Source organism: Salmo trutta, chromosome 4 (assembly GCF_901001165.1).
Source record: "Salmo trutta chromosome 4, fSalTru1.1, whole genome shotgun sequence".
Lineage (NCBI taxonomy): Eukaryota > Metazoa > Chordata > Actinopteri > Salmoniformes > Salmonidae > Salmo > Salmo trutta.
The window spans coordinates 46,301,885-46,326,708 of record NC_042960.1 but is presented as its reverse complement, the minus strand read 5'-3'; the positions used below and the strand labels follow the sequence as shown (position 1 = coordinate 46,326,708).

The 24,824-nt window shown below is 41.7% G+C and overlaps 1 protein-coding gene across 4 annotated transcripts in view; it reads right to left on the bottom strand.

Annotated features, from left to right (window-relative positions):
• Nucleotides 1-6,453: 6,453 nt before the first annotated feature.
• Nucleotides 6,454-24,824, bottom strand: part of LOC115192473 (F-box-like/WD repeat-containing protein TBL1XR1) — a 55,609-nt gene continuing 37,238 nt past the window's right edge. For 3 of the 4 annotated variants that reach the window (XM_029751007.1, XM_029751008.1, XM_029751009.1), the window contains 14 exons: nt 12,704-12,806; nt 12,294-12,439; nt 11,680-11,899; nt 11,390-11,564; nt 9,824-9,965; nt 9,479-9,542; nt 9,290-9,387; nt 9,064-9,124; nt 8,735-8,856; nt 8,531-8,605; nt 8,067-8,194; nt 7,612-7,777; nt 7,078-7,179; nt 6,454-6,933 (listed from right to left, as the gene is read on the bottom strand). In XM_029751007.1, the coding sequence (XP_029606867.1) occupies nt 6,907-6,933; nt 7,078-7,179; nt 7,612-7,777; nt 8,067-8,194; nt 8,531-8,605; nt 8,735-8,856; nt 9,064-9,124; nt 9,290-9,387; nt 9,479-9,542; nt 9,824-9,965; nt 11,390-11,564; nt 11,680-11,899; nt 12,294-12,439; nt 12,704-12,761 (1,584 nt within the window). In that variant the 5' untranslated portion in view covers nt 12,762-12,806 and the 3' untranslated portion in view covers nt 6,454-6,906. The remainder of the gene's footprint in view (nt 6,934-7,077; nt 7,180-7,611; nt 7,778-8,066; nt 8,195-8,530; nt 8,606-8,734; nt 8,857-9,063; nt 9,125-9,289; nt 9,388-9,478; nt 9,543-9,823; nt 9,966-11,389; nt 11,565-11,679; nt 11,900-12,293; nt 12,440-12,703; nt 12,807-24,824) is intronic. The other variant, XM_029751010.1, reaches the window with a different exon arrangement.

The following is a 24,824-nucleotide window of genomic DNA, read 5'->3' as shown; positions in this document are numbered from 1 at the left end:
CTGGGGTACCTGCTCCTGCTGACTCCATGGTTGGTGTAAGATTCTGTCAGGTGTGTGCGTACTGGTAGCAAAGTCAGGTGCAGGAGAGCAGAGATTTGTGAACAGGCGCACACTTTATTTAGGCAAAAGTGCAAAACGCGCAAAACAGTCAAGAATTATGTTTAACAATAAACATCTTTGTGAAAATAACACAGAAAAAACAAGCCAGTCTTGGCGCGTCAACAATTCACACGTAACATAAACAGTCTTACACAAAGACATTGTCGTGACGTTGGCCTCTTTGAGTACAGGGGGAACAGTTGACCCCCTCCCCCCTTTGCACCATCCCCCAACCAGGCCCTGTGTGAAAGGGTTGTAAAAACTCTAAGAGGAGAATCTCTTGCCACATGGCCCATAGAGAGACACAGGAAATTCTTCCAACTCACAGAATTGGGGAGCCAAGCGACATGTGTGTTCTGGAGAAGGTATGGAAGATTGGTGAAGAATCCAGCTACGAACTGGTCCGCTTGGTACAATTTTGTGATACACAGAAGAGACAATATAGCCATATTACCATAAAACTGTTTATATAATAGCCTCAACGATGAGACTTGCATCCACATGGTTGTATAAAATGTATTAATAAGGATAAAGCTATTTGTAATACATTGAGATGCTATGTACTGATGTTAATGTGATAGAATTGTATTTCTGTACAACAGGGACACAGACAGGACCAGGCGTCATGTGACATGTTCACTATAAAACTATACCCTGATTTACTTTCTTCAGACCAGGCCTCCACTCCATGGCGAGTTGGCCAGTAGGTTTGACCATCCAATTCCTATACTGAAAGTGAACTACACCACGTGGTTAACTTTTAGACTATCGAGACCGACAGAATAAGAACAAGTCTTTGATATTAATTAATAGTCTGCAGCTAGAAATTATATAATTGAACGCGAAGACCGACGAAACATCCATTCTATGACGACATTAATGAATGTCGCTCTGAAAGATCCATCCTAACCGAGAGAGAGAGAACGCGGACAAAACTCTCCAACAGAACAGAACTCTCCAACAAGGATCCCGAGGACACCCTGAGCGTAAATATATATTGATTGCAATTGTTCCCGAATGAGTGAGCGTTCATGTGCAAAGGATTAGCATATCAATTGTTAATATTAATGAACTCTGTGTGCCACAGCTGACCTTTTATGATCCATTGTTCAACAGGCCGACCTGCCTGTTTAGCCCACAAGGGCACATTCCTCTACCAATTCTTTGTGACGATAATTACTGTTTGTATGTTCTGTTAATTACTTAGTGTAGTAAATAAATGATTTTAAGACAATTGATGTATGGATGATTTTAGTAAAGACTGGGTTCGTGCAGATACAACAATTTACGACGTTTGGAATGAGACTGGACGCGAGGTAAAATACACCATTTAAACCAGAAGATAATCGGCCTATACTATAATATTATAATATAGGAAAGTTATATTAGGAAAATTATAACTTTGTAATCTGAATATTTTCCTTGGTGCCCCGATCTCCTAGTTAATTACAATTAAACGATTAATCAGTTTAATCGCGTGATAATAATTACAGGGAGTTAATTGATAAACATGTCTTCAGTTTAATGGTACCCCAAAGACACGACAACATGATGGGGAACAAATGAATAAATACAAGTAGATTGTTTGGGGAATGAAAACCAGGTGTGCAGGGAACAAGACAAAACAAATGGATACATGAAAAATGGAGGGGCGATGGCTAGAAAGCCGGTGACGTCGACCGCCGAACGCCGCCCGAACAAGGAGAGGAGCCGACTTCGGCGAAAGTCGTGACACAGAAATACTCCTCAGTTTCATCAGCTCTCCGGGTGGCTGGTCTCAGACGATCCCAAAGGTGAAGAAGCAGGATGTGGAGGTCCTGGGCTGGCACGTTTACACGTGGTCTGCGGTTGAGGCCGGTTGGACATACTGCCAAATTCTCTAAAACAATGTTGCAGGGGGCTTATGTCACAGAAATTAACATTCAATTCTCTGGCAACAGCTCTAATGGACATTCCTGCAGTCAGCATGCCAATTGCATGCTCCCTCAAAACTTGAAACAACTGTGGCATTGTGTTGTGTGATAAAACTGCACATTTTAGTGGCCTTTCATTGTCCCCAGCACAAGGTTCACCGGTGTAATGATCATGCTGTTTAATCAGCTTCTTGATATGCCACATCTGTCAGGTGGATGGATTATCGTGGCAAATGAGAAATGCTCACTGAAAGGGATGTAAACAAATATGTGCACAAAATTGGAGAAATAAGCATATATATCTTCTTTTTGGGGGGTCTTTTATTTCAGCTCATGAAACATGGGACCAACCCTTTACATGTTGCATTTTTATTTTTGTTCAGTATATATAGCAAAGTTACCATTAGTCATTTTGTATTTATTACTACTTTGATTATAAAGTGTTATTACTTTTCCATTATTTCTATAGTTCCTTTCTCTCTGCATTGTTGGGAATGGCACGTAAGTAATAATTTCACTGTTAGTCTACACCTGTCGTTTACAAAGCATGTGACAAATAAAATTTGCATCGGGGTTATTTCCTACGGCCAACCATTTCATGTACTGTTTGGTTTTCATTTAATTGTTTTCCAAGGGCTTTATTGAATTAACAGTAGTCCTGCTGTTAGGGAGTCTTTACAACTATATATTTACAGCTCAATATATGCATTGTTTAACGGCATAACCAGAGCAGATAATTATTTTAGTCTATACATCAAATGTACAGACTGGTGCATTACCAAATCTGAAAATAACTGGTATGATGCCACAGCATGTCGGGGATCTCACTATGGAAAAGTTGCCTACGCCTTCTTTCCCTACTAAGAATGATTTCATATTTATGCATCTCACTAGCTTACACATTTGACTTTGGGTTTATAAAGAACGTTTAGAATAAACAGATAAACAACCACGGGAAAATGAAATAAAAAATTATATATATTAATATCAAAATATATTTTATTCTGGACTTTTTTCAGATCTGGTTAAAATTACAACAGATCAATGCAATGCAAGGAGAATCTGCAAAAACAAAAACAAAACTTGACTTGAGAAACCAAGGGTGGGGTGTGGGCACTCATGATGCAATGGGGAACCAAAAAAATCATTAAACTGGAACACACAGTACTTGAGTATCCCCAATAATCAAACATTTTACTCCTTTAGGCTACAAAGAAATATGAATTACAAAAGTTTTAAAAGAGTACAAAATGTCCAGGGGACATACACATCATAAAAATATGATTAGAATTCAGGTAGTGAAAATGAAGGGCAAAGCAGACACTAAGACAGCAGATTTATCATAAAAGAAAACCTCAAATACCTTTCCTCTGTCATGGACTGTATAATAAATAGTGTCCAGATGGTGCAATCTACTTAGAGTAGACGGTTTATACAGATTTAAAAGGTCTACACTTTGTATAAAATGCAAATTTATGGGACAATTGCACAGACCCTGATTAAACCTACTCTAAGACTAAACATCTTCAATGTTTCCACTGAAAGTGCTTTATGAGACCAGGAGTAGGCTTCATATGGGCCCATGCATCCAGCCCTATGTCTAGCGATATCCTTAAAAAATAAACTGATAAGATATAAGGCTTAAACAAAGGGGACAAGGAATCCTGGCCATCGCAATTGCTTCTAGATCCTCACAGTTCCATCAAGGCAAAACCTCACTCTGCAATCATTAAAATCAGAATGGCTTGCTTTGTTTTAAAAACACTACATTTAACCAGATATCTAGAAAGTAATTGGTGAATATTCAGATTTGTCCCATTTCAAATGAAATTGTTAAAAAGTAAATCCAAAATTACTTACAGTGCCTTGCAAAAGTATTCATCCCCCTTGGCATTTTTCTTATTTGTTGCATTACAACCTGTAACTTAAATGGATTTTTATTTTGATTTCATGTAATGGACATACACAAAAAAGTCCAAATTGGTGGAGTGAAATGAAAAAAAATTACTTATTTAAAAAAAATATATATAAAAAAATAAATAGAAAAGTGGTGCATGCATATTCATTCACCCCCTTTGCTATGGCGCAACCAATTACCTTCAGAATTAGTTAAATAAAGTCCACCTGTGTGCAATCTAAGTGTCACATGATCTGTCACATAATCTCAGTGTTCTGAAAGGCCCCAGAGTCTGCAACACCACTAAGCAAGTGGCACTATGAAGACCAAGGAGCTCCCCAAACAGGTCAGGGACAAAGTTGTGGAGAAGTACAGATCAGGGTTGGGTTGTAAAAAAATATCAAACTTTGAACATCCCACAGAGCACCATTAAATCCAATATTAAAAAAATTGAAAGAATATGGCACCACAACAAACCTGCCAAGAGAGGGCCGCACACCAAAACTCACAGACCAGGCAAGGAGAGCATTAATCAGAGGCAACAAAGAGACCAAAGATAACCCTGAAGGAGCTGCAAAGCTCCACAGCGGTGATTGGAGTATCTGTCCATAGGACCACTTTAAGCCGTACACTCCACAGAGCTAGGCTTTACAGAAGAGTGGCCAGAAAAAGAAGAGTGGTCAGTGCTTAAAGAAAAAAAATAAGTGTTCGCCAAAAGGCATGTGCGAGACTCTCCAAACATATGGAAGAAGGTATTCTAGTCAGATGAGACTAAAATTGAGCTTTTTGGCCATCAAGGAAAACGCTGTCTGGCACAAACCCAACACCTCTCATCACCCCAAGAAAACCATCCCCACAGTGAAGCACGGTGGTGGCAGCATCATGCTGTGGGGGTGTTTTTCATCGGCAGAGACTGGGAAACTGGTCAGAATTGAAGGAATGATGGTGGGTGCCAAATACAGAGACATTATTGAGGGAAACCTGTTTCAGTCTTCAAGAGATTTGAGACTCGGATGGAGGTTCACCTTCCAGCAGGACAATGACCCTAAGCATACTGCTAAGGCAAAACTCTAGTGATTTAAGGGGAAACATTTAAATGTCTTGGAATGACCTAGTCAAAGACCAGACCTCAATCCAATTGAGAATCTGTGGTATGACTTAAAGATTGCTATACACCAACGGAACCCTTCCAACTTGAAGGAGCTGGAGCAGTTTTGCCTTGAAGAATAGGCAAAAATCCCCATGGCTAGATGTGCCAAGCTTATAGAGACATACCCCAAAATACTTGCAGCTGTAATTGCTGCAAAAGGTGGCACTACAAAGGCGGCGGGGGGGGGGTAAATAGTTATGAACGCTCATCTTTAATTTCTTACTTGTTTGTTTCACAATAAAAAATATTTTGCATCTTCAAAGTGGTAGGCATGTTGTGTAAATCAAATGATACAAACCCCCCAAAAAATCTATTTTAATTCCAGGTTGTAAGGCAACAAAACAGGAAAAATGCCAAGGGGGGTGAATACTTTCGCAAGCTCCTGTAACTGTTGATTGCTTACTGACCAGTAGGGGACTTCTCTGCTCACAATGATTTGAAATGATACATTTACATGAATGTACAATTATATCACACAGTGTTGCATGACTGCTTCAAATTCAGTTAACTTTTTAACTACTTAAAAAAAAAATGCAGCACAAAAATAATGTATATGGTGTATGTTACTCCATGTGATTTCTTATTCCTAGCCCAACACCCAGACTTGCTTTAAGATTACATTTTTCCACTGAAAACAGCATTGCTTGTTTGTGATCCAAATAACCACTGTCAATATCTAGTTCGGGAAATCATCTACAGGAATAAAAATAAAAAAAACTTTGCCTTATAAACATGTAAACCATTTTGAGTAAAACCCTAATGAAAGTTTTGTTATGACACAAATATGATAAATCAGCAATATGAAATGTACTTGAAAATAATCATTGAGAGAAACACATTATCAGCTAAGTAGTCATTAGAAGAATACAAAACTTAAAGCAAGTCTTCCCTTTTTGCTATATATTGTAAAAGGGGCCTCCGTTTCCCGAGTGGTAACACTGTTGTGAAAGGTCCAGTGGGCATCACAGTTCCAATCCTTCACACTGGTGGGGGGGGGGGGGGTCATTAGGTACTGATTTGTCTGCTTCTGTTCTTTAACCGATCCAATACCTGATGTTTCCACATGATAGCTACAGCAGTACAGCTTTGTCCAGGAGGGACTCATGGAATGTTTCTCTAGCTCCATCAATGGTGCACAAACCAACCATAAACATGGTTTTAAAGCATCCAGATGTATAATGCCTCTTTTTTAATGTGTGCCCATGTTAATTTGTACTCATATTATGGCCAGAAGAAACAATGTATTCTTTAGAAAAAATAAATTAAAAAACTACTGCATTTAGATGTCAACAGTAAAAACTACAATTGAAAAAAATGAAATTTTTCTTCAAGTCCCGATATTGTTTTGAACCACAAAGCGTACACTACCAAATATGATTTTTTTCAAAGAACAGTTTTGTGAGTGTGTATAAAAAGATGACTCCTTAAACATTGAAATAATATAAATGATTTTGTTAAAAACCGAACTGACGGCCGCAGGATTGGAAAGCCGATATGTCTGCACACAGACTGAACTACCAATAAAGTTAAAACATATTTTTTTGTCTTGATGAGCATGGTTTAAAGATCAAAAAGCAAAATAGCTTCCAAATGTTGGTACATATACAGATCTGCTTTTTTTTCTTCTTCATTTACATTTTTTTGTCTGTGTCCCTTTAATGTCTCTGGTCCTAACGACTTGCTGCACAGAGCGTGTCCTTGCTCCTGAATCTGCTGTGTCGGGGTGCTTGTTTCTGGTCTGTAGTGGCCAGCCATGGTTTAAGCGGGACTAGCAGTACATGGGGCAGGGACAGTCATTTTGGCTATGTACACATTCATTGTCGGTCCATGGCTTCCAACAAGCAGTGTTATTTCCGCAGATCTAATACACAAACCTGAAAAACAAGAAATTCTAGTTTTAGTATATTATTATTTGAGATATATATCTCAGAGTGCTAAACTTTTATTTTGGCGATAACACAATAGAAAACATTTTTAAAAACTAAGTATATGAAAATGCTCAAAACATTAGTACGCACAGATCCATCTGATGCACTTGCTCCCACTTTGTCACCTGCTGCATTCCAGCAAACTTCAAAGATCCCCCCTGTCCCCCTGTAACTATGGACTAGAGCGCCAGTCTGTGGAAAGGGAAGAGAAGACGGTAGATCAACAACCACAACGACAGGCACAAGCCAAAGGTTAAACCAGCACTACAGTTTTCAGCTGTGCTAACATAATTGCAAAAGGGTTTTCTAATGTTCAATTAGCCTTTTAGATGATAAACTTCGATTAGCTAACACAACGTGCCACTGGAACACAGGAGTGATTGTTGCTGATAATGGGCCTCTGTACGCCTATGTAGATATTTCATTAAAAATCAGCCATAGCTTGCTTAGATTTAAATTCATTCGAAAGCCTAATTAAAGTCTCCAAAATAAGCACTACCACTGACCTAAGTAACAAAATAGCTAATAGGTAATATCACTAACAGTTCCCTGCTCCATGCAAGCTGGACAGCGGGACAGTGTCAGGGGACGGATAGCCAGGGGATTGATGGTGTCAGACTGTACCTGCGTGTTCCAGATGTGAACACACTTGTCGAAGGAGCCGCTGGCCAGATGCCTGCCGTCTGGGCTGAAGGCCACACTGTAGACAGGCTCCTGGTGTTTGGTTAACGTGTGGATGCAGATGCCTCGGTCCACATCCCACAGCCGCACCGTCGAATCAAAGGACGCGCTGCAAGGAACACAGGAAAAACTGTAATCTATCTGCCCCCCCAGAAGCAAGTACTTGGCTCATAGTCATAGCTCACTTCAAACAAAGCCCCAATACAGCAAGACACAAACTCTTGCAATTCAGAGTTTCTGCTCAGGGCACAAAGACTGTGGCTGGCCCAGAAACAGTGTGGTCATCAGTCCATTACCCTCGAACAGGGCCACACCACTGTTATGTCAGTAATGCTGCTCGCACATCCAAGCAAATTAATGCCGACACAGAGGGCGCAGCAGTGCTTCTGTTTCAGTACCTGGCAAGCATCAGATTGGCATTGGGGTTGTTGGTTCCAGGACCGGTGGGGCTCCATTTTATAGTGTAGATCTCTTTGCTGTGAGCTTGCAGATCATGAACGCACGTGTCCTGTTTCATACTCCAGATCTAGCATGGTAAAATGACAAAAGAATGTTTTACATGTGATGATCATGCAAAAAAGCTGAATGTTCAGAAAGATAAGAATGTTTGGTTGGTTTTATACTTGGTTTATTTTTCAGGTCGACAATTTGTCGAGTGGTATTCATCACAATTGAAACTAAGAAAAATGATAGAGTGATATAAACAACACATAAATTATTTGAATTTCTGGTACATAATCCAGAGCACAACATTAAACAGTGCACGAGTATTTATTTATAACATTTATTTAACAGGGACAGTAATCAAAAACTCTGACAATACTGGATGTAGCTAGACAGCTAGTTTTCATTCCTATCTTACCTTCAGCGTCATGTCATCTGAGCAAGAGGCTAGCAGGTTACCGGTTGGATCCCATTTGATTGCATTCACTTCATTCTGGAACGGAGGGGAACAGAGTTATCAGTGTAGACAGAGAAAGGGCAAAGTCTCTGACACATAGAAAATTGTACTTCTATCATGTCTGCAGGAGCAGTGTTACACTGTGGGGTGTGGGGGCTGACTCACTGTGTGTCCTTGGAATGTCTTGATAGGCCTGTCTTGGCCAAGCTTACACACATGGATGCACATGTCTGTACTGCAGGAGGCAAACGTATTGTTGCTCTGCCAGTCCACATCCAGAGCAGGTGCTGTTGAGTCACAACAAGAGGAAGAGTGGAAGAAAACGGAATGAATAAACAACATAGAACTCTACGTCTTTTGCCTGTGCTTGAAAGAAACTAGGAATGATTCGGCACAAAAATACCCTTACTGTTTGTAGTCACGTAAGTATGTACTGATACATGTCTAATAAGGGTTAATTAAGAGGAAAGAAGCCAATGGATAATTCAGTGCACCTGAATGGAACGGGAACTGCTGCTTTGCTTCTCCTGTGTGAGCATCCCATATGATTGTAGTCTGCAGGGAGAAACACACACACACACAAAGAAAAAGATTAAATTAGAACACGCCTAAGAATAACAAGATTATTTTAGTTCTGACTAACAGAAGAGGTTAATGAGTCATCATAGCATTTCAAGTCTTGAGCTCATAACACAAATATAAGCCTGTTTGGGTTCTTACCTTATCTACTCCGGCACTAAGAATAAAGTTTCCTTTCTTGTTCCATTTTAATGCAAAAATGGGACCTTTGTGTTGACCCAGGGTACTTGCAAGATTACCTAGGGTTCAAATAATTTATATTAGAGAGGCGAGTGTATCGGAAACTGACAATATGGTGAGTTGAAAAAGCAGTAAAAAGTGGCAACTCACCATCCTTTGTCCATATCCTGGCAAATCCATCATATGAGCCGGTTGCTAGTAATGTACCCTCACTCTGTCAGGTGGAAAGAGATAAATTGTATAAATAAAATAAAAAGGTTTTAAAGCAAATACATATTGTTCAGCACATCAGCATAGGAACACAATTCTGCTCGATGAAACTTTCCCTTGCAGGGATAAATAACATACAGAGCAAAACAGTAGCAAGGTCAAAGCTTTGAAACATTAAAGCAGTTTCAAGTGACTCCTAACATTCAAAAAAGGAGAAGTGGAAATAAAGTTATGGAATTTGAGGGGTTGTGATAAGTTATGAGTGAGTGTAGACCCTTGACTCACATTCCAGTCTAATGATGTGACGTCTTTGTTGCTGGGGACGTCCTGACCTCCCTCCCGTATGCAGTGCCTCAGTACAAGCTGTGTGGAGCTGCTGGTGCTGTTCTCACTCAGGTTCCAGATCCGTGCCGTCGAGTCCCCAGACCTGCACCGTGGTGGGACAGTCAAGCACAGTACAATGCAATACAGCAACAATACAGAAACACAGAAAGCCCTAGGTCCTCGGTAAATCAGTCTATCAATCTATATATTGACATAGGATTGCAAAAATCTGTTAACTTTCCCAAAATGCCCAGGTTTTTTTTCAAATCCAGGTTGGGAGATTCATGGAATAAGGAAGGAATAAGCAAGAAATCCAGAATCCTACTGGGACGTTTTCCAGAAAGAGAAAGAGAGAGAGAAAAAGAGAGAGAGAGAGAGAGAGAGAGAGAGAGAGAGAGAGAGAGAGAGAGAGAGAGAGAGAGAGAGAGAGAGAGAGAGAGAGAGAGAAAGAGAAAGAGAAAGAGAAAGAGAAAGAGAGAGAGAAAGAGAGAGAGAGAGAGAGAGAGAGAGAAAGAGAGAACCTATTGCTCTTTATGGTTGTGAGGTCTGGGGTCCGCTCACCAATCAAGAATTCACTAAATGGGACAAACACCAAATTCAGAGACTGCATGCGGAATTCTGCAAAAATATCCTCTGTGTACAACGTAAAACACCAAATAATGCATGCAGAGCAGAATTGGGCCGATACCCGCTAATTATCAAAATCCAGAAAATAGACGTTAAATTCCACAACCACCTAAAAGGAAGCGATTCCCAAACCTTCCATAACAAAGCCATCACCTACAGAGAGATGAACCTGGAGAAGAGTCCCCTAAGCAAGCTGGTCCTGGGGCTCCGTTCACAAACACAAACAGACCCCCAGGACAGCAACACAATTAGACTGAACCAAATAATGAGAAAACAAAATGACAATTACTTGACACATTGGAAATATATATATTTTTTAAACAGAGCAAAATAGAATGCTATTTGGCCCTAAACAGAGAGTACAGTGGCAGAATACCTGACCAATGTGACTGAACCAAAATTAAGGAAATATTTGACTATGTACAGACTAGCCTTGCTATTGAGAAAGGCCACCAAAAGCAGACCTGGCTTTCAAGAAAAGACAGTCTAATGTGCACACTGACCGCAAAATGAGGTGGAAACTGAGCTGCACTTCCTAACCTCCTGCCAAGTGTATGACCATAGAGACACATATTTCCCTCAGATTACACAGACCCACCAATAATTCTAAAACAAATCCAATCCAATTTTGATAAACTCCCATATCTATTGGGTGAAATACCAGTGTGCAATCACAGCAGCAATATTTGTGCCCCGTTGCCACAAGAAAAGGGCAACCAGTGAATAACAAACACCATTGTAAATACAACCTATATTTATGTTGATTTATTTTTAACTATTTGCACATCATTACAACAATATATATATATACATACATACTTTGGCAATGTAACATATGTTTTCCATGCCAATAAAGCCCCTTAAATTGAAATTGAGAGAGAGAGAGAGACAGACACTGACCCGGACGCAAGCAGGTCAGAGACAGGGTTCCAGGCGCAGATGAACACCTCTGACTCGTGACCTCGGAGCACCATGGCTTTGTTCTGTGGAATCTCCACATCCCCATCCACCTCCATCATGTCGACATGGTTGTCTGTATGGCACACAGAGAGCACCTCATCAGCATGTGCAAGATCTGAATAACAAAACATCCAGCATTGGCATTGACTCAACAATGTTACAAATATTTGTTTCCCTCCTTTCTCTCTGTGTTATAGTTAATAAACGCTAAAGCCAGGGCCGAGACTCACTAGCTAAGGTGTGAGCTCCGTTCTCCTCGCCGTTGGCCGTGCTCTCTCCGTTCTTGGCATTGGCCGTCAAGTTGGTGGTGGTGGCCGGGGGGGCCTGGGCCGCCTGCTGCTGGGCCAGCTTGTCTCGGTAGGCCTGCTGCCGTGTCTGCACCACATCCGGCATTACCGCGTCGATGAGCGACAGGGACTCGATCGGCCGTCCGTCGAACAACGTGCCGTCCTGGGGACACCAGACAAGCTGGTTATACTCAAATGCAAACTGCTAAATAACTACTGTAGCTATAAGCAATGATAGGCTAAAATCATCAGTTATAACTCAAATTAAAGAATAATAAATACATTCTCAAAAATAATCACTAGAGAACCATCTATTAAAATATAATAATGCAATGCATTATAAAGCTACATTGGTTAATAACGGCATAATAACTGAAGAGCAGAAACCTAGCACCGCATGCATATTCTTTCTGATTTGTGATCAAACAATTGCTGATTTCTGCATTTGATCACACTATACCAGGCTTGCGGAAATAAAGTCCACAGATTCCCTGATAGTCGGCTGAGATGAGATGCTGTGATAATGAGTTGTGTGAATGAGGAGGAGATGAGATCACCTCATTAATGCTGACTTCGGCCTCCACGTACTGCAGGCCCTTCTGTATGATGGAGATGAGGGCAGCAGGGGGCACCAGGGCTCCATTGATGTTGGACTGGCTGATGTGGCTCTCTATGCCAAACGTGAAGGCTGAGTGGGAAAATCCTGTCGAGGGCAAGCATGAGCAGCATGTCAGTAGGCACTAGGCAGCACATTATACTGAGCAGAGCCCTCCCTTTGGTGACTCTGGAAATAGCACATTTCAAATAGCTCTGTGGTTGTTATTGTAGTGCACATTTTCTAGGCACTCTTTAATAGCACTAGAACATTACATGAGTAGGAGAATATACAGAACATTGTTTCAACAGCTGTCTGTTACCAGTGTTTACCGAATGGGAATGGACATGTGGTTTGAGCGTTAGAGCCTACCTGACTCCTGTAGGTATCTGTACACAAGAAAGTTGACCTCATCACTGCTAATGCTCATCTTTACACCTGGTTACACCATGAGGTCAGCAAACAGGACATAGGCCTGCAATGAAAGGGAGGAGGTGAGACAGTTGTTTTATCAGAACCCAGCGCAGAATATTTTCACATTAGACAAATCACACATATAAGTGCTGCTAAGTAAAAACTGAAGCCAGGGCTAGAGAGTGGAGACTTCCTCCCAGGAGATGCACTAACACATTTTGTCTGTGTGCAAAAACCATTCCACCCTGCTGCACACACAAGTTCGCACCAGGGCAGCAGGCAGGGTTCTCAGTCAGGGGTCAGGGTGTGCACAGAAACCTGCTGCTGGGGGCTAACTGTGGACAGGAGCAGTAGCACTGCTAGTGTGTCTCTCCATTATGGCAAATAACAAGGTGCAGTGCCCATTCTCGCCATCCCACTGCAGTGGTGCTGTTGTGTTAAACAGAATCTCAGCCGTTCTACTACTTACTGAATGTGTGTAATTGGGGATGGGAAGGGGATTCTCTTTCCAGAGCGGAGCTGAGCTGTTGCTCTGGGCTGTACTGTGCTCCATCAATTACAGCAGCAGTGTTTTCCGTAAGTGCATGGAGTAGCCAGCCAGATAGAAATAATTGCCAGCCAGGGAGTTCTGGGCTGGGGGGCACCGGGGGGGGGCATGCCCCCGAGAAAATAAATTGCAGAACGAGCTCTATTTTGGTGGCTACTGGTACATTCTAATGCCCCTAGAAATCAGCCAAATCGCCCTCTATTGGCGAAAGTGCACAGTCAAAGAGGAGAATAATTATACCGTCAAGGAAAATTATTATTCAATTTTTTTTTAGGCATACTAAGACAAAAGAAATGTGACAGTGTTTAAGTGATAACACAGTGTAGGAAATGAAGAAAATTATTAAAATGCTGCAAGTGAATGCTGGAATTAAACAATTAACTATGAAAATGATCAAAAGCTGTGTGCATTAAGGAAAAACACGCCTGGCTCAAATATAAGCCAGTCTGTAATACGTGCCTTTTGTGTTCAGTGATTTAAGCAAATAAACACCCAGGCTATTAACTGAAGTTTTAGGGTAGTAATCTAGTCAGGAAAATTAGTCTACTCTTTCAATTTAGTTTGTAACAAAAACCTTAGAAAAAAGGTTGTGTTCTGTCAAGTAAACATGGATTCCCTGCTGAGAAACAATATAGAACTGCAGGAAAATGGTTTTAAAAATGCTAAAATGTTCAGGAGGTGAACCCCCAGACCCCGCCAGATTGTATAAAAGCGGGGGTGGACAAAGTCTGGCGCCCATAGATAGACCTACAGGTAGGGCTGGGCGATATGGCCAAAATATCACATAATGGTATTTTTCACATTTTTGACGGTATGACGGTACTTTATGTTTTTGATTAACTTCTTGCGGATTAGTGGTATTTTTGTGAAAAATACCATTATGTGATATTTTGGCCATATCGCCCAGAGCCTACCTGTAGGTCTATCTATGGGCGCCAGACTTTGTCCACCCCCGCTTTTATACAATCTGGCGGGGTCTGGGGGTTCACCTCCAGAACATTTCGAAAACTTCCGGTGAAATTGCAGAGCGCCAAATTCAAATTAAATTACTATAAATATTAAACTTTCATGAAATCACAAGTGCAATACATCAAAATAAAGCTTAACTTGTTAATCCAGCCGCCGTGTCAGATTTCAAAAAGGCTTTACGGCGAAAGCAGGAGATGAGAAACGATACAATTTAAGACGGAGAATCGTTATTGTCTTTACCGGAGAAAAATACCAAAGAACGCGCTCTCATTCACGCGCTTGGAAACACTACAGCCAAAATGGGAGCCACCTAGAAAAACGACAATTTCTGGCAAATTTTTCCAAAAACCAGCCTGAAACTCTTTCTAAAGACTGTTGACATCTAGTGGAAGCCCCAGGAACTGCAATCGGGCACGATTTCGCCCGATTATAAAAGGGTGTTTTCTATCCAAATCTACCAATTATATGCATATCCTAGCTTCTGGGCCTGAGTAGCAGGCAGTTTACTTTGGGCACGCTTTTCATCCGGATGTCAAAATACCGCCCCCATCCCAAAGAAGTTAAGAAAAGTTCTACATTTGCTTTATGAGTAGTGCGTGACCCTAGGGTGGCAACACATATTCTAAATTATTTCAATAGGTCTTTTGCCATTCGGATTGTTTTTTTCTGTTAAATTCAACTTCAACCTAAAATAATTTCCTGCATTTCCATCAATTTCTGCATTTCCTGCACTCATTTGAGATCATTTCCACACTGCCACGATATGGGCAGAAATACTAGGCCTTATTTTTAACAAAATGTTGCAATTGCGATTTAGATCAAAACACTTAGGTGAACTTGTGGAATCATGGAAATAGAATGTTTATTATAATTCTATAGTTAGAATATAAATAATAGTGGGCACTTTGAATACAGTGTTTGACATGACAACGAATGAAAATGCCATGAACGAGTTATTGTGACAGGGTAGGAACCAAAGTGATGTTCAGTGTTTCCTCGGGGACCCTATAATCTTTGGCTACATGAAATCTTTATTCATATAGATAACATATTCATGCTTCATCTATTCCTCTTTGATTTAGAAGATACTGTTGCACAAACAACATGCTGATTTAAGCCTCCACCAGTACTGGTATCAGGCTGTATTAGCTAACTACGTTTGCTCTGAATCAGTACATTTATTAGCTAGCCAGCTAACTAGCGATTAACAGTGGCTAACACGATTTAGCTTAACTTGCTAAGAAAATACAAACTAGCTGTTTGCAGATGTAAGAAACACAAATTAATATTGTAATTATAGAAAGCTTGTGGATTTATATTAAGATCAAAGTGGAAACAACATCGTTGTCATCAACATTGTTGCATGTGCTGCATTGACCATGCAGACTGAACGAAAGTGTCTTGTGGTCAAGCAACAACAAATACTCTCCTTGAGTGACAAGAGGTGGGACTAGGTCTGTGTGTTAAGCGGCATGGAGAGAGAGAGCGGCAAGGGATGAATCAAGTAGCGGAATAAACTATAAAAATGGACTTTACACACGCTGTATCACATTTAACAACCCAAACATTCAAATACCGTTATAGAAGGTAAAGTAAAAACCCAAACTGGTCCGTGCAAAAATCACATCAAACTTTATTTGCCACATGCGCCGAATACAAGTGTAGACTTTACCGTGAAATGCTTACTTTCAAGCCCTTAACCAACAGTGCAGTTCAAGAATAAGAAAATATTTACCAAGTAGGCTAAAATAAATAGTCATAATAAAAAGTAATACAATAAAAATAACGAGGCTATATACAGGGGGAACCGGTACCGAGTCAGTGTGCAGGGGTACAGGCTAGTTGAGGTAATCTGTACATGTAGGTGGGGGCGAAGTGACTATTTTATTTTTTAAATGTTTTATTTCACCTTTATTTAACCAGGTAAGCTAGTTGAGAACAAGTTCTCATTTACAACTGCAACCTGGCCAAGATAAAGCAAAGCAGTGCGACAGAAATAACAGAGAGTTACACATGGAATAAACAAGCGTACAGTCAATAACACAATAGAAAAAAAAGAAAGTCTATATATACAGTGTGTGCAAATGGCATGAGGAGGTAGGCAATAAATAGGCCATAGTAGCAAAGTAATTCCCATTTAGCAGATTAACACTGGAGTGATAGATGAGCAGATGATGATGAGCAGATGATGGTGTGTAAGTAGTGATACTGGTGTGCAAAAGAGCAGCAAAGTAAATAAAAACAATATGGGGATGAGGTAGGTAGATTGGGTGGGCTATTTACAGATGGACTATGTACAGCTGCAGCGATCGGTTAGCTGCTCAGATAGCTGATGTTTAAAGTTAGTGAGAGAAATGTAAGTCTCCAGCTTCAGTGATTTTTGCAATTCGTTCCAGTCACCAGCAGTAGAGGACTATGCATAGGTAACAAACAAACAGCGAGTAGCAGCAGTGTACAAGAGGGGGGGTCAATGTAAATTGTCCGGTGGCGATTTTTATGAATTGTTCAGCAGTCTAATGGCTTGGGGGTAGAAGCTGTTGAGGAGACTTTTGGTCCTAGACTTGGCGCTCCGGTACCACTTGCCTTGCGGTAGCAGAGAAAAGTCTATAACTTGGGTGACTGGAGTCTCTTAACAATTTAATGGGCTTTCCTCTGACACTGCCTATTATATAGGTTCTGCACACAGAAGATGGCTGATGTTTTACATTCTCCCAACCAATTGTGCAATTTTGTTATTTTTTTATTGTTTTCTGTAACTTATTTTTTAACTTATTGTGTACATAATGTTGCTGATACTATCTCTTACGACCGAAAATAACTTCTGGACATCAGAAAAGCGATTACTGACCGCGGACTAGAAGAAACTATTTCCTTTAATGAGTCCGACGAGAAGGATATCCTGCTTTCACTGGAACAGGCCCAGATCCACGCCTTTTGCGTGAAGAAAAGACGCCGGAAAGGGGGATGCAGATCAGGGATCCTTCTGAGAAGCCGGAGGCGAGTGAGTAAACTCCCAATGCCTTCCATTCTCCTTCCTAACGTACAATTGTTAGAAAATAAAATTGATGACCTACTATTAAGATTATCCTACCAACGGGACATTAAAAACTGTAACATCTTATGTTTCATAGAGACATGGCTGAACGAAGAAATGGACAATATAGAGCTGGCGGGATTTTCCATGCACCTGCAAAACAGAGACGCTACCTCTGGTAAGACAAGGGGTGGGAGTGTGTGTCTTTCTGTCAATAACAGCTGGTGCGCAACGTCTAATATTAAAGAAGTCTTGAGGTATTGCTCGCCTGAGGTGGAGTACCTTATGATAAGCTGTTGACCACACTATCTACCAAGAGAGTTCTGATCTGTATTATTCGTAGCCGCCTATTTACCACCACAAAGCAAAGCTGGCACAAAGACCGCTCTCAACCAACTCTATAAGGCCATAAGCAAAGAAGAAAATGCTCACCCAGAAGAGGCGCTTCTAGTGGCCGGGGACTTTAATGCAGCCAAACTTAAATCAATTTTATCACATTTTTACCAGTATGTCACATGTGCAACCAGGGAAAAAAATCCTAGACCACCTTTACTCCACACACAGAGATGCATACAAGCTCTCCCCTGCCCTCCATTTGGCAAATCTGACCACAATTCTATCCTCCTGATTCCTGCTTACAAGCAAAAACTAAAGCAGGAAGTACCAGTGACTCGCTCAATACGGAAGTGATCAGATGATGCGGATGCTACGTGACAGGACTGTTTTGCACAGACTGGAATATGTTCCGGGATTTATCCAATGGCATTGAGGAATACACCACCTCAGTCATCAGCTTCATCAATAAGTGCATTGATGACGTCGTCCCCATATCCCAACCAGAAGCCATGGATTACAGGCAACATCCGCATCGAGCTAAAGGCTAGAGCATCCGCTTTCAAGGAGCGAGACTCTAACCTAAAGAAATCCCGCTATGCCCTCAGACGAACCTTTAAACAAGCAAAGCGCCAATACAGGATTAAGATTGAATCCTACTACACCGGCTCTGACGCTAGTCGGATGTGGCAAGGCTTGAAAACTATTACGGACTACAAAGGGGAACCCAGATTAGAGGTTGGCCGATTATGATTTTTCAGCGCCGATACCGATGCCGATTATTGGAGGGCCAAAAGCAGCCGGTACCGATTAATCGGCCGATTTTTTATTTATGTATTTATTTATAATAATAATGATAATTACAACAATACTGAATGAACACTTATTTTAACTTAATATAATACATTAGCATACATAATACAATATATTAGCCTCAAATAAATAATGAAACATGTTCAATTTGGTTTAAATAATGTAAAACAAAGTGTTGGAGAAGAAAGTAAAAGTGCAATATGTGCCATGTAAAAAAGCTAAGGTTTAAGTCCCTTGCTCAGAACATAGGAACATATGAAAGCTGGTGGTTCCTTTTAACATGAGTCTTCAATATTCCCAGGTAAGAAGTTTTAGGTTGTAGTTATTATAGGAATTATAGGACTATTTCTCTCTATACGATTTGTATTTCATATACCTTTGACTATTGGATGTTCTTATAGGCTCTCCTCGCTCCTACCTGGGCTCGAACCAGGAACACATTGACAACAGCCACCCTCGAAGCAGTGTTACCCATGTAGAGGAAGGGGAACAACTACTCCAAGTCTCAGAGCGAGTGACGTTTGAAACGCTATTAGCGCGCACCCCGCTAACTAGCTAGCCATTTCACATCGGTTACACCAGCCTAATCTTGGGAGTTGACAGGCTTGAAGGGGTGGGTATAATTTGTGGAACATTCCAACAGGAATCTGTTCCAAAAAACGTAAAGTAAAAGGTTGCCAATCAACAATGCATACAAAGTAGCAACGCATACAAACATAGCTAACTAGCTGCCGAATAGGCATCAACTCACCACGTAGCTTATTCTTAATGTTTGTCTATAGGCAACCAGAGTGAGGACAGACATTTTTCGGAATAAACGTGATGAGTGAAAAACACAATGAAATAGACCACTCACTACCCGGTATCTTATTCTGCCGCTATATAACTTTGTTTGCGTTGTTTTTTGGCAACCTTGTTATTTACGAAGTTTTTGGAATAGATTGCTGTTGGAACGTTCCACAAATTATACCCACACGGTTTGAAGTCATAAACAGCTTGAAACACAGCGAAGAGCTGCTGGCAAAACGCACAAAAGTGCTGTCTGAATGAATGCTTACGAGTTATGTTATTTTTATTTATTTATTTATTTATTTCACCTTTATTTAACCAGGTAGGCAAGTTGAGAACAAGTTCTCATTTACAATTGCGACCTGGCCAAGATAAAGCAAAGCAGTTCGACAACATACAACAACACAGAGTTACACATGGAGTAAACAACATACAGTCAATAATACAGTAGAAAAAAAAATAAGACTATATACAATGTGAGCAAATGATGTGAGATAAGGGAGGTAAAAGCAAAAAAATGCCATGGTGGCAAAGTAAATAAAGTATAGCAAGAAAAACACTGGAATGGTAGATTTGTAGTTTGAAGAAAGTTCAAAGTTCAAATATAAATAATATGGTGCAAATGAGCAAAATAAATAAAATAAATAAATACAGTAGGGGAAGAGGTAGTAGTTTGGGCTAAATTATAGATGGGCTATGTACAGGTGCAGTGATCTGTGAGCTGCTCTGACAGCTGGTGCTTAAAGCTAGTGAGGGAGATAAGTGTTTCCAATTTCAGAGATTTTTGTAGTTCGTTCCAGTCGTTGGCAGCAGAGAACTGGAAGGAGAGACGACCAAAGGAGGAGTTGGCTTTAGGGGTGACCAGAGAGATATACCTGCTGGAGCGCGTGCTACAGGTGGGTGCTGCTATGGTGACCAGTGAGCGGAGATAAGGGGGGACTTTACCTAGCAGGGTCTTGTAGATGACCTGGAGCCAATGTGTTTGGCGACGATTATGAAGTGAAGGCCAGCCAACGAGAGCATACAGATCGCAGTGGTGGGTTGTATATGGGGCTTTGGTGACAAAACGGATGGCACTGTGATAGACTGCATCCAGCTTGTTGAGTAGGGTATTGGAGGCTATTTTGTAAATGACATCGCCGAAGTCGAGGATTGGTAGGATGGTCAGTTTTACGAGGGTATGTTTGGCAGCATGAGTGAAGGATGCTTTGTTGCGAAATAGGAAGCCAATTCTAGATTTCACTTTGGATTGGAGATGATTGATGTGAGTCTGGAAGGAGAGTTTACAGTCTAACCAGACACCTAGGTATTTGTAGTTGTCCACAAATTCTAAGTTAGAACCGTCCAGAGAAGTTATGCTGGATGGGCAGGCAGGTGCAGGCAGCGATCGGTTGAAGAGCATGCATTTAGTTTTACTTGTGTTTAGGAGCAGTTGGAGGCCACGGAAGGAGAGTTGAATGGCATTGAAGCTCGTCTGGAGGGTTGTTAACACAGTGTCCAAAGAAGGGCCAGAAGTATACAGAATGGTGTCGTCTGCGTAGAGGTGGATCAGAGATTCACCAGCAGCAAGAGCGACATCATTTATGTATACAGAGAAAAGAGTTGGCCCAAGAATTGAACCCTGTGGTACCCCCATAGAGACTGCCAGAGGTCCAGACAGTTGGCCCTCCGATTTGACACACTGAACTCTGTCAGAGAAGTAGTTGGTGAACCAGGCGACGCAATCGTTTGAGAAACCAAGGCTACTAAGTCTGCCGATGAGGATGTGGTGATTAACAGAGTCGAAAGCTTTGGCCAGGTCAATGAATACGGCAGCACAGTATTGTTTCTTATCGATGGCGGTTACGATGTCGTTTAGGACCTTGAGCGTGGCTGAGGTGCACCCATGACCAGCTCTGAAACCAGATTGCATAGCGGAGAGGGTGCGGTGGGATTCGAAATAGTCGGTAATCTGTTTGTTGACTTGGCTTTCGAAGACCTTAGAAAGGCAGGGTAGGATGGATATAGGTCTGTAGCAATTTGGGTCAAGAGTGTCACCTCCTTTGAAGAGGGGGATGACAGCAGCTGCTTTCCAATCTATGGGAATCTCAGACGACACGAAAGAGAGGTTGAACAGGCTAGTAATAGGGGTTGCAATACTTTCGGCAGATAATTTTAGAAAGAAAGGGTCCAGATTGTCAAGCCCAGCTGATTTGTAGGGGTCCAGATTTTGCAGCTCTTTCAGAACATCAGCTGAATGGATTTGGGAGAAGGAGAAATGGGGGAGGTTTGGGCGAGTAGCTGTGGGGGGTGCAGTGCTGTTGAATGCAGTAGGGGTAGTTAGGTGGAAAGCATGGCCAGCCGTAGAAAAATGCTTATTGAAATTCTCAATTATAGTGGGCTTATCGGTGGTGACAGAGTTTCCTATCCTCAGTGCAGTGGGCAGTTGGGAGGAGGTGTTCTTATTCTCCATGGACTTTACAATGTCCCAGAACTTTTTAGAGTTGGAGTTGCACGAAGCAAATTTTTGTTTGAAAAAGCTAGCCTTGGCGTTTCTAACTGCCTGTGTGTATTGGTTTCTAACTTCCCTAAAAAGTTGCATATCGCGGGGGCAGTTCGATGCTAATGCAGAACGCCACAGGATATTTTTGTCTTGGTTAAGGGCAGTCAGGTCTGGGGAGAACCAAGGGCTATATCTGTTCCTGGTTCTAAATTTCTTGAAAGGGGCATGCTTATTTAAGATGGAGAGGAAGGCATTTTTAAAATATAACCAGGCATCCTCTACTGACGGGATGAGGTCAATATCCTTCCAGGATACCAGGGCCAGGTCGATTAGAAAGGCTTGCTCGTTGAAATGTTTTAGGGAGCGTTTGACAGTGATGAGTGGAGGTCGTTTGACCGCTGACCCATTACGGGTGCAGGCAATGACGCAGTGATCGCTGAGATCTTGGTTGAAAACAGCAGAGGTGTAATTAGAGGGCACATTGGTTAGGATGATATCTATGAGGGTGCCAGAGTTTGCGGCTTTGGGGTTGTACCTGGTGGGTTCATTAATAATTTGTGTGAGATTGAGGGCATCAAGCTTGGATTGTAGAATGGCTGGGGTGTTAAGCATGTCCCAGTTTAGGTCGCCTAGTAGCACGAGCTCTGAAGATAGATGGGGGGCAATCAGTTCACATATGGTGTCCAGAGCACAGCTAGGGGCCGAGGGGGGTCTATAGCAGGCGGCAACGGTGAGAGACTTGTTTTTGGAGAGATGGATTTTTAGAAGTAGAAGTTCAAATTGTTTGGGTACAGACCTGGATAGCAGGACAGAACTCTGCAGGCTATCTCTGCAGTAGATTGCAACACCGCCCCCTTTGGTCGTTCTATCTTGTCTGAAAACGTTGTAGTTAGGGATGATGATTTCACCGTTTTTGGTGGACTTCCTAAGCCAAGATTCAGACACAGCTAGGACATCCGGGTTGGCAGAGTGTGCTAAAGCAGTGAATAAAACAAACTTAGGGAGGAGGCTTCTAATGTTAACATGCATGAAACCAAGGCTATTACGGTTACAGAAGTCATCAAAAGAGAGCGCCTGGGGAGTAGGAGTGGAGCCAGGCATTGCAGGGCCTGGATTCACCTCTACATCCCCAGAGGAGCAGAGAAGAATAAGTATGAGGGTACGGCTAAAAGCTATAAGAATTGGACGTCTGTGGCGTCCAGAATAGAGAGAAAAAGGAGCAGGTTTCTGGGGGCGATAAAATAGCTTCAAGGTATAATGTACAGACAAAGGTATGGTGGGATGTGAGTACAGAGGAGGTAAACCTAGGCATTTAGTGATTATGAGAGAGATATTGTCTCTAGAAACATCATTGAAACCAGAAGATGTCATAGCATGTGTGGGTGGAGGAACTGAGAGGTTGGATAAGGTGTAATGAGCAGGGCTAGAGGCTCTACAGTGAAATAAGCCAATAAACACTAACCAGAACAGCAATGGACAAGGCATATTGACATTAAGGAGAGGCATGCTTAGCCGAGTGATCAGAGGGTCCAGTGAGATTCAGACAGCTAGCCGGGCCATAGGTAGCAAGCTGGTGGAAGATGGGAGGGAGGTCTGTTTTTAGCCACCTCGTGCGTTTCCGTCTGTGGGTTAGTGGGGTTCCGTGTGGAAGGGGGGACCTGTCCAAGTTGGCAAAATAGTTAGTTATAGTGGCCCAAGAAAAGTGTCCGATAGACCTATTCAGATCGCAGCCGAAAAGACAGCTAACGATTAGCCGGCCGCAGATGGGCGATCAGGTTACGTCGCGACGGAGGGGCCAGTTGGATAACTCCCTCGGGCAGATAACGTCGGTGGTCCAGTCGTGAAGACCCGATGGGGCTCCGCATCGGCAGTAAAACGGGTCAGGATAGGTGAGTTGTAGCCCAGGAGACACTTCAGCTGGCTAGCTCAGGAACAGCCCACGAGTGGCTGACGGAACTCCTCAGCTGGCTAACTGGCCAGCTCCGCAATAATGTGTGTTAATTCCGTTACCAACGTTGCCAATAGTCACTCAGGTAGCAGCTAGTTAGCTGCAAGATCCAGGTGTAAATGTCCAGAGCCTGCGGTAGAAATCGGGGAAAGGAGAGAGAATAGGTCCGATATGCTCTGGTCTGAGTCGCGCTGTACAAAAACTGGCGATAGCTTTTCGAGCTAATGGACAGCTGAGGACGGCTAACCGTGGCTAGCTGAACTTCAACGTTAGCCAGTGAAAATGGCTAACCTCTGGCTAGCTTCTGTTGTGGAATTCAGATGAGGTAAATAACTTTTTTTTTTTTTTTTTTTTAATTGGTGAGGCGGGTTGCAGGAGAGTGCGGCTTTGCAGGAGAGTGCTTTGAGGTTGAGTATTTGAATAAACAAATGTAAAAAGATAAGTGAAAAAAAAATATGTAGATATATATATATATACACGAGACACGACAGGACGTCTGAACTGCTACGCCATCTTGCATTATGTCAATGTTATGTCACAATTACGTAAAATTCTGGTAAATTAGTTCGCAACGAGCCAGGCGGCCCAAACTGTTGCATATACCCTGACTCTGCGTGCAATGAACGCTAGAGATGTGACACAATTTCATGTTAGCAGGCAATATTAACTAAATATGCAGGTTTAAAAATATATACTTGTTTATTGATTTTAAAGAAAGGCATTGATGTTTATGGTTAGGTACATTGTGCAACGACAGTGCTTTTTTTCGCAAATGCGCTTGTTAAATCATGATAAATTAACAGGCACCGCATCGATTATATGCAACGCAGGATATGTTAGATAAACTAGTAATATCATCAACCATGTGTAGTTAACTAGTGATTATGTTAAGATTGATAGTTTTTTATAAGATAAGTTTAAAGCTAGCTAGCAACTTACCTTGGCTTCTTGCTGCCCTCGCGTAACAGGTAGTCAGCCATGCAGGCTCCTCGTGCATTGGATTGGATTAGTAACCGGAAGGTTGCAAAAACGAATCCCCCCTAAACAAGGCATTTAGCCCCCGTTCCTAGGCCATCATTGAAAATAAGAATGTGTTCTTAATCGGACTTGCCAAGTTAAATAAAGGTGTAAAAATTTTAAAAAATAAAAATAAAAATAGGCAAA